The 10,240-nt window shown below is 43.9% G+C and overlaps 1 protein-coding gene across 1 annotated transcript in view; it reads right to left on the bottom strand.

Moving 5' to 3' along the window:
- MAOB (monoamine oxidase B) overlaps positions 1–9,461 on the bottom strand; it is a 199,180-nt gene extending 189,719 nt beyond the window's left edge. Inside the window, exon 1 of the mRNA XM_006864255.1 lies at positions 9,375–9,461. Coding sequence (XP_006864317.1) covers positions 9,375–9,420 — 46 coding nt within the window. The 5' untranslated portion in view covers positions 9,421–9,461. The remainder of the gene's footprint in view (positions 1–9,374) is intronic.
- Positions 9,462–10,240: the final 779 nt, after the last annotated feature.

Here is a 10,240-nt window from a genome sequence, read left to right as displayed (position 1 = left end):
ATATGTGTGCCCATTCCAAAGAGAGGTGACCCAACGGAATGCGGAAATCATAGGACAATCTCTTTGATATCTCAAGCAATTAAAGTTTTGCCAAAGATAATACAGAAAGGGCTACAATCATACATTGACAGAGAACTTCTAGAGGTTCAAGTTGGATACAGAACAGACCATGGAATATGGGATATCATTGTTGATGTCCGATGGATCTTGGCTGAAAGCAGAGAATATTAGAAAGATGTTTACCTGTGCTTTATTGACTACGCTAAGGCTATCGATAGTGTGGATCATGACAAGCTATGGACAACATTGCAAAGTATGAGTATTCCAGAACACTTAACTGTGCTCATGAGGAATCTGTACCTGGACTAAGAGGCAGTTGTTCGAACAGAACATGGGAACACTGAAGGGTTTCCAATTAAGAAAGATGTGTGACAAGGTTGTATTCTTTCACCATAAGTATTCAACCTGTATGCTCAGCAAATCATCCAAGAAGCTGGGTTACATGAAGAAAAACATGGCATCAGGGTTGGAGGAAGACTCATTAACAGCCTGCAATATGCAGATGATACAACCTTGCTTGCTGAAAGTGAAGAGGACTTAAAACATTTACTGATGAAGATCAAAGAGCCGAGCCTTCAGTTTGGATTACATCTCAATGTAAGGAAAACAAAAATCCTCACCACTGGACCAATAAACAACATTCTTATCAATGGAGAAAAGATTGAAGTTGTCAAGGACTTCATTCTTCTTGGATCAACTATCAACACTCACAGAAGCAGCAGTCAAGAGATCAAATGACTTACTGCACTAAGCAAATCTGCTTCACAAGACCTTTTTAAAGCGTTGATGAGCAAAGATGTCAGTGTGAGGAGGAAGGTGCTCCTGACCCAAGCCATGGTGTTTTCAACAACCTCATATGCATGCGAAAGCTGGACAGTGAATAAGGTAGGTCGTAGAAGAATTGATGCCTTTGAGTTATGGTGTTGGAGGAGAATATTGAAAGTGCAATGGGCTGCCAAAAGAACCAATAGATCCGTTGTGGAAGAAGTGCAGCCAGAGTGATCCTTGGAGGCCAAGATGGCCAAACTTCGTCTCTCATACTTCAGACATATTGTCAGGAGGGAGAAGTCACTGCAGAAGGATATCATGTTTGGTAAGGTGGGGGGTCAGAAGAAAAGAGGAAGACCCCCAACGAGATGGATTGGCCAAGTGGCAGCATTGATGGACTCAAGCGTGGCAACAATAGTGAGGTTGGCCCAGGATCGGGCAGTGTTTTGTTCTGCTGTGCATAAGGTCGCTATGTGTTGGTACCAACTTGGCACCTAACCACAACAAGGTAGTCATAACTCCAATGAAGACAAGAGTCAGATGGCGGACAGGAGGACTAGGTCAGGATCAGAATAATAGCCAGGCTGGGATGATGCTGAAATACAGGTTTGTTGTTGTTTTTGTCAAGTGCCATCCATTCGGTTCTGATTCATAGCAACCAGGAGCAGCTGGTGATCTCGAGCCATCAACTTTGTAATTAGCAGGTGCAAAAACTATGAGGTAACCTTGTCTGACTTCTCCTGGCTTCACAAGGGGAAAGGAGACTCAAACTCAGTATCAGCCCAAGGTTGATTTCTATGATGTGGATGTCCGGCATCCTTATAACCTTCTTGACCCTAGTCTGACACCAACCATCCCTCCCACAGCATTCTCTGCTTCACATCTAGATTTGATAATTCATTACAAGGACCACACAGAAATCAAAACAATACTCACAATTATGGGGTTTATTAGGGAAGCAAACAGGGTACAATTCAGGATCAAAAACAACTCAGGAAGCAGCAGTTTTCCAATTAAGAATGCCTTAGGCAGAGAGCCTAACTGCAGACACGCCTCAACCATGTGGCTCCTTAGCCTCTGCCATGTTAGGACAAGTGTTACAAAGCTCTTTTAGTCAGTCTGTGAATGCCCAATGAGCACATTATGCAAGCCAGTCTTCTGCCCACAGGCACTCAACTTTACTCTGTCCATGGGCCTGGAGCCTGCAGTTGCTGTCTCTCCATGTCACTGCCTCTGCCGTCACTACTTTCCTACGTAGAGATCTCACACTCCTCACCACTTTTCTATGTATTTTCATGCTCTTCTTTATTGATGACTCTGGGATCATCTGTTCTTTCTTCTGTGATGGTTCATTTTAAGCCTAGCTGGATGACAAAACTAACCAATCCTAGCCTTAGAGTCTTATACACCATATTTGCATGGTCCCACACAATCACTTAGTGGGAATTAAGAAGACATTGGATAGAAAAGTCATATGAGGTATCACAGCAGTCCAGTGCTTATCCTATACAGCATCACACCAGGACTTTAAAATACAGGGTTGTTGTTGTTGTTGTTGTTAAGTGCTGTTGAGTCGGTTCCGACCCATAGCGACCCTGTATAGGGTTTCCAAGGAGCAGCTGGGAGCTTGAACCACTGACCATGTAGTTCAAATGACTTTGCAGGCTGACGCATTAGCCTACAGCGCCACACCAGGACTCTGAAATGCAGGTTTAGGGCTTCCAAAATTTCTCCTGAAGAGAAACACAGATAGTCCCAGAGCCCAGCATGAGCCTGAGAGCTTATGAGGGTAGTAAAGGGATGGGGTGGCGCAGGAAGAGTCCGGGACCAGGCAAATCCCTACAGATGTCTGCTTGCATACTCCACATAGTATTGACCCCTTTTAGAAGCCTCACCTCAATAATAATTATTTGCTTGGTGAAGAGGATGAAGTGACACATAAATGCCTGCTTCTGTTCCCATAGACTGAAAAACCCCAGAAGCCAAACAAGGATATAATTTTCCAGTCAGAATAAGGCATTTAAATGCTGAAGCCAGAATGACCCTGTATGTACTCCTTCTTCAGAATTCTTTCTAATCCTCCCAATCACCCTGCCAAGAAGGTATTATAAGTCTTATTGTAAAGATGAAGAAGCTAAAGAACAAGGACATTACGTCTGACAAAGGAACCTGTTGGCACAGTGGTTAAAGTGACTGATCCCTAATCAAAAGGTTGGCTGTTTGGACCCACCAGCCAGTCACTCCACAGGCGCAAGACATAATAGCCTACTTCCATAAAGGAATACCATCTTGGAAACCCCATGGGACAGTTCTACACTGTTCTATAGGATCGCTATGAGTCAGAATCAACTAGATTACAGGTTTCTGTCTGGCAATACACTATATGCTGTTTTAACATTGTTGTACTGTCTCTTTATATTCTTTCTTTGACGAGAATAAATGTATTTCCAAGCATAGCTAAATTATTATTTTTTTTTATAGAACATTCAAGTGGGTTATAGGAGCCCTCAAATGTGTCATTAGTGTAGGGACAACATGTGCCCATTAGGATCCTCAACTCACAATATTTTGTTGTGTCAAGCTAAAACCACCATCCCACCAACTAGCAACAAGCTCACTTGTTGTTTTTTTTAAGCTTTTACAGTGAATTGAGTGATAGTTTACATGGGGGAACATCAGTTTTACACTCATCGTTTCATTGCAATGATTACAATTTCCTCCATGCATCATCATTCAACAGTATTTGCTTCTATTCCCTCAGTGTTTTTTTTTTTTTTTTTTTTGGGGGGGGGGAGGGTTACACAAAAACACTCAGGAATATATAATCATTTAAACAACTAGAGGGCACATTCTGTAAGCCTGCCTCGAGGCCACCACCTTTCTCTTTCCATGAGTCTAGAATCCTCAACTGCTCTATTTCTCCATGTTCTCATCCCTGCCTCCATCTCTGGTGTCGCTGCTTCTCTAGATAAGGTCCCACATTCCGCTCATGCTCTTCTCCCTTGATGTTCCTAGGGTCTTCTGTTCTTGGATTGTAAAATTAACTACTCCCCCCTTTTTGTTACAAAACTTCTGTCTTTACAGTTGTGGCAATCACTATTAGTCATGATAACAATTACATACTATTGAATCGTAAGAATCTTATCCCCATCTCCTTTCACCAGACCCATCTAGACAAGATGAAAACTATTCAGTGGGGATTCTACCTTTACCCACACACTCTGAAACTAAATGCCTTCTTGAAAAAATGTAATCAAGTCACATCATGCCTTTATAGCACCCCCCCATTTTAGGTAGCCAATGTCTAAGATGCCCGTCCCTTGCAATCCTGTGTACAACAGAGGGGATAGGATTGACACTTGATGTGACGATGCCTTTCCTCTTAGTTGGTATTTTGAGCTTCTACATCTATAAGTATAGGTCAAGTTCATCAAATTGTATCAATTCACACTTGTTTTCTTTATCAAAAAATTTTTTTTATCTTCCTCTCCTCAAGTTCTGATCATCAAGCCATTGAAGCTAGGTTGACTGCGTACTATCTATAAGTTTGGGTGTTCTTGTGTGTCTTCCCTCACTTCACATCATCTGGATGCTCTCAGTTCTAGCCCTCCTTGGCTATGTCATTGTGCATGGGCTCAGAAGTCCCCAGGTCTCACCATACTATGGACCAACCAGCCCTTCTTCTCTCTCTCATCTCCAGGTCAATGGGAGTCTATGGAACATGCTCGAACTCAGCCCATATCTTCATTGCTGCCTTTCCCCCTCTTCCACTAACCAGCAGACCAACGTGGTCACCAGCAAGCCTACATGCCTTCTCATGTGTTCCCTTTGAGTTTCAGTCTTGAAGGGGGGTTTGTCCTGAAGGGACTTGATTGCTTGCCTTGATGGCTCCCTGGCAAACAACTTGCTTGTTCTTATAGTAGCCAATTAGACTGCCATTTTTGTTTTGGATTTTTCCTGCTAGTCTTTCTTTCAAAATGTATCTTCTGCTCCTCTAGTTCTTCCAGGTTGGTCTGCTTGTCCTTTCAAGTAGGAATGTCACATCTCAGAAGGTTCTAGATGGGGTTCAGGATTCCACTTATGGTCCTATACATTACAAAGGCTGCGCAGGAAGACTATTTCACAGGGCAAGTTTTAGAACCCTTTTTAGGTATTCCAATCTGTTATAGGCTGAAGACGGGCTTACACCAAGCTTGCTTTCTTAACCACGTACATCACCTGCTTGGTGTTAGTGACAATTTATAAGCCTGGCTCCAACTCTTCCAGAGATCGCAGCCAAGTGCCTGATGGCTGAATCCCCTCTTCCAAGGAGAAAGTCAAAACTTTCTCCTCTGTGCTTCGAGTTTCCATTGTTCAGCTTTTATTTTGGGGATTAAGCAAAAGCCATTCAAGAATTAAAACAAAACACATTTACCATGGTTTGATAAACCCAAAAATTAAAATCAAAACTCAGAACTGCAGCTACATGCTGTTCTCCCCTTTCATGTGGGAGATGCCATCACCTTACACACCTCCAGAGCTGACCTGATCTGTAGGTGAAAGAGAATTGAGTAGGGCTGGAGTTACATCCTATATGTGTTTTTGTAAAGTTGTTCTACAATTGTCTTAAATGCTTTTCAATCTTCAAAACATTAAGTTATTTATTAACCAGCTATATCCTAGAACATCTCTGTTTATCTCAAAGGGAGTGACTAAAATATGCTGACAGTTTTAAAATTATCAGTGAATGACCAGAATACCCCATGTTTAATAATTAACAAAGTTTTAAAACCAGAGTCAAATTCAGAGATTTATAAATCATTTTGTCAGTCATTTACTCATTCTAAAATTCTGATCTTTACTAGTGTTCACATTCTCAATTTGATAGAAAAAGTCAATGGATTTGAACTTCAGACCCAACCAACTGCCACTTTGCTATTCTAAAGTTAAGGTTCATTAATTTAACAGATTTATCAAGCACTGTGCCAGGCAGAATTCTGGGGCTGGGGTCTCTACTGGTAGGAGAAAGAACATCTCTCTGTCCTCTTAGAAGCCTAGGGCCTAGTAAGGAGAAAGGCACTAAATGAAGAAAAAATAACTCTTGGAAAGGAACAGGGGGGAAGTAGAGAGTTAAACAGACATACCTAATTCAGTCTGCTGGAATTAAAGAAGGCTGCACACAAAAGTGACGTCTGAGCTAAGAACTGGAGTTGTTGTTGTTACATGCCATTTTGTTATGTTTCAACCTATTGTTACAGCCAATGTGTCAATCCATCTTGTTGAGAGGTTTCCTCTTTTTTTTCATAGGACATGTGACGAAGTCTCACCATCGTCACATCTAGGAAACATTCTGGCTATATTTCTTCCAGGACAGATGTATTTGTTCATCTGGCAGTCCATGGTATTACGATCTGGGGTTAACTGTTTTTCTAGGTCTCCATTTCCTCATTTCTCTCATGAATCTGTAGAGTGATTGAAATATCTTCCATCTCCCTGTGAGGATGTAAACACCCTCTGCAATACTGTATTTGGTCCCATCTCTTTTCTCTACACTCTTGATTCGAGCCCTTTCATCTACTTCAGTGGCTTCAAGTAAAATATCTTTGCTACACAGATCTGTAACCCCAACTTCTTCCTCTTATTTCCAACTGCTAGACTTCTCTCCCTCACTGAGCACTTCTGACTCTAGATGTCCATCTTTTCCCTAATCCTGTTATTTCTCTTCACTTCCCTATTTCTACGACCACCATCAACGTATTCCCAGTCATTTGACACATGTGCATCTGTGAATGAAAAATTGTCAGTGGACATTCATTGACCACAGCAGAAAATCAACCTTTTAGAATGACATACAGCTCCTCCCACCCCTACTCTCCCACTTCTTTACCCCCTAACACGTTCCCCACAATTCATTTTCCATCTGACTGATCTGACTTTGTCTCTCAAAAGCACCTTCAACCCTTCACAATGAAGTTCTTAAGGTTTCCCGAAAAAAAAACATCAGTTTTGTGTTTTTTTTTCACATATTGGTGATTTTACATCAACTGTTCCTTAGCTTAAAATGCTTTCTTCCTCTAGTCTCCTGGTGAATTCATATTCATCCTAGTCCCTGAGTAACTCAAAGAGTTCAGTGCTAGACTACTAGCCCAAAAGTCAGCAGTTCTAACCTACCCAGAGGCACCTCTGAAAACAAGCCTGGAGATCTACTTTTAAAGTCACAGCCTTGAAAACTTGATGTAGCAATTCTATGCTGTATATATGGGCTATCATGAGTCAGTATTGACTACAGCAATGAATGAAAACTGCAAGACGACCTAGGTAAAATGCCACCTCCTCTATGAAGTCTTCCCAATTTTCTCAGGCAGAATTGAACACATCACCTTCCCTAGAACATTGTACACACGTTACTAAATCATCTACCCTAAGTCATTGGCATCAATTATTCATGAGATTCCACAAGGGCTCTGTATAATTCCTGACAGGATGTGAGATACATAAGGATAAGCTATGAATGAATGACTACCCTCACCCCCCCCCCGACCCCCATGGCATGTATCGCATTCTATGTTGTATGGTCTTGGTTTGGGTATACCATCTCCCTTCTTAGATTAATAAGACATCCAGAGCAAGGAAAACGTGATTCACTTTTGCAACTCCAATCAAGGTCTCCCCTAGTCATCTGTCAATTGGTAGTTCTGAGGTGGCTTGTGAGTTACTATGATGCTGGAAGATATGCTACAGGTCTTCCCAATATCATCAGGGTTACCTATGGTGGCATGGTTCAGCAGAGCTTGCACACTAAGCTAGACTAGGAAGGAAAACCTGGCCATTTACTTCTAAATATCAGCCTATGATAACTCGGAATCACAATAGAATATTGTCTGAAATAGTGTCAGAAGATGAGCTCTCTAAATTGGAAGGAACCAAAATACACAGTGGCTACAACAACAGCCTGAAGTATGTCAACACTCATGAAGACGGCACGGGACTGGGCAATGTTCTGTTCTATTGTACATGGGGTCACCAAAAGTCACAGCAGATTCAACAGCAATTAACAACAGGACCACTAGAGTCTACCCTGATGCCCACTGTTGAAAATAATGAGTAAAACTCTTCTTATAGAACCTGGTGAAATTTTTCAGGCTAAGTAGGTATGCCTTTAAGTTCAAATTCCTTTAAGAGAGGTGTTTAAAATACTCAAAGAAAACTGAGTTTGCACAGCCTTGATGGATCTCAGCCTGACACCTATTTCAAAGGCCATCCTTAACTATTTCCAAATTGTCTATATAGAAATCTGGCAGGCAATATTGCCTTGGGTTGGCAACTCCTACAGAAATAATCAGCCCCAACATGTGAGTAGTCCCCCCCACCTCTTACTCTTCTCCCACTACCAGCCCCTCTACTCCTGGGGCCCAGGAGCTGGGCTTTACGCATGTATGCACCTGCAGCACTGGGCCCGGAGCATGGCATGAGATGAGTGAGTTCATGAGGGCCAGCTAGACAGAAGTGGACCCTCCTCACTGTAACCTGAGATTGGATCCAAAGATGAGGAGGCTTGGGATTGAGAAAATAGCATAGGACCAAGGCTTTCTTAGACCAACACAGGAGCAGAACTGCTTTCTGCTCCCATAGGTTAAGGTGGTTAGTTGAGATCTGGTTGAGGCACTACCTAGACAATATATCTATGGGTTCTAGAGATGTCCTAATAACTTCTCAAGCCCCAGAAGGTATGGAACTTCTTGTTGGACAGGCTGTTCTGGAAGCATTGCTTATTCCCACTGACCCCACCCTGGGTGATCTGCCTGACCCTTTTCAAAGAAGGGGTTCTCCCACTGACCCTATTTCTCCTGACTTCTGACTTTGGGGGTCCTGTCTGTACACAGTCCCCCTGTGTAGAAGGAGCGAGTTTCTGTCCTTCTCCCTGCCAATGAGTTTCTCCACATCAGCCCTGCTGGGTGACTTGACCAATCTGCTTTGGACAGGATGGTAGGGAAGGAGTCATTTGCCAAGAAGGTTCTGCAGCCCCAGGCAGACCCGCAGCAATTAGAAAACTGTAGAGAATCAGGGTCATAAAAGTTTTGTCCACAGTCCAACCTTTTCTCCTGATCCAGGAACCTTTCAAGGTTGCTTTACTGGTGTCAGCAAAGCAATGCATGTAAATGAGGGCAGAGAATGTAGAGGTCAAGCTGCAGAACTAACCTTTGTGCCAGCCTTCATTAGGCACTTACCCTTTTCCCGGTCTCAAAGAATCCAGCAAGCACAGGCATTAATTAGCCTTTGGAAAACTGAGGGAGTTGGGGGGAGGGGCAGGAGAGAAGTTTGAAGTCTGGCCCCAGACCTTCAGCTGACTTCCAGCTTTGGGCTTCGGTCCAGGGACACACCAAACCCTTCTCCAGAAGGAGGGGTACATGGCTGCTGCTCTGGATCCCCTCAATTCCCCGCCCGGGAACAGAGTCTGGGGGCTTCCGGGTTCCTCCGCGCCCCACCGCCGCCCTGCACGCCTCCCCAGACAGCCACCTGTTCGAGAGCTGGAGGAAGAAGGAGCCCAGTGGGGCACTACGACTGACCTGAGATGCCGCCCCCCACCACGACTACGTCGCATTTGTTGCTCATGGCGCTCAACCCGTTCTGGAAGACCCGGCGCCAGCTGCTCTGGTCTCAGACTTAACCGAGCTCGCTGCCCACCGCACACTCCGCTCAGTGGAGCCACTATATGGCCCGCCCCGGGTGCCAGGAAGCTGAGCCCCGCCCGCTGCCGACGCGCAGTCCCGGCGGAGAGCTAGGCCGCCGCCCCCAGGTTGGGGGGGCTGGGATGGGAGGCTGGGAACAGGGGATAAGAGGTCACCTGGAGCTCTGGAGAGGCCCTCCTTGGGGACACCACCTGTTGGCCTCTGAGTGTTATTTTCCTACTGGTCTTCCTAATGCTCTGTGGAGCTTGAGGGCTGGGATGGTGGCATATAAGATGTAGTCTGTTAGAGCACCAGTTATGTTCCTGTGTAGAGCAATAATGATTTTTGTTGTGTGCCGTGGAATAAATTTCAACTCACAGCCACCTTATAAATCAGAGTAGAATTGCCCCATATGGTTTCCAAGGTTGTAATCTTTATGGCAGTAGACAGTCACATCTTCCAAATCCCATCTTTAGCTTAGCAGTTGAGTGTTTTACCACTGCACCACTGGATATAATGGTAACAATCACGGAGTGGATTCTGGCTCAGTGCCCCTTTAGGCCAGAGTAGAATTGCTCTGTTTTCGTTTCTGAGATTGTAAATCTTTTTGAAAGCAGATTGCCTCAACTGTCTTCCACCAAGCAGCTGGTGCATTCAACCAATCACCTTTACTTTAGCAGACCAAGACGTAACCCAGCGTGTCACCAAGGATCCTTATAGTGATAATGGTGGTGGTGGTGCTTATGTGCCATGGAGTCATTCTA

Source organism: Chrysochloris asiatica, unplaced genomic scaffold, assembly GCF_000296735.1.
Source record: "Chrysochloris asiatica unplaced genomic scaffold, ChrAsi1.0 scaffold00062, whole genome shotgun sequence".
Classification (NCBI taxonomy): domain Eukaryota; kingdom Metazoa; phylum Chordata; class Mammalia; order Afrosoricida; family Chrysochloridae; genus Chrysochloris; species Chrysochloris asiatica.
This window is presented reverse-complemented; position numbering and strand designations above follow the sequence as displayed.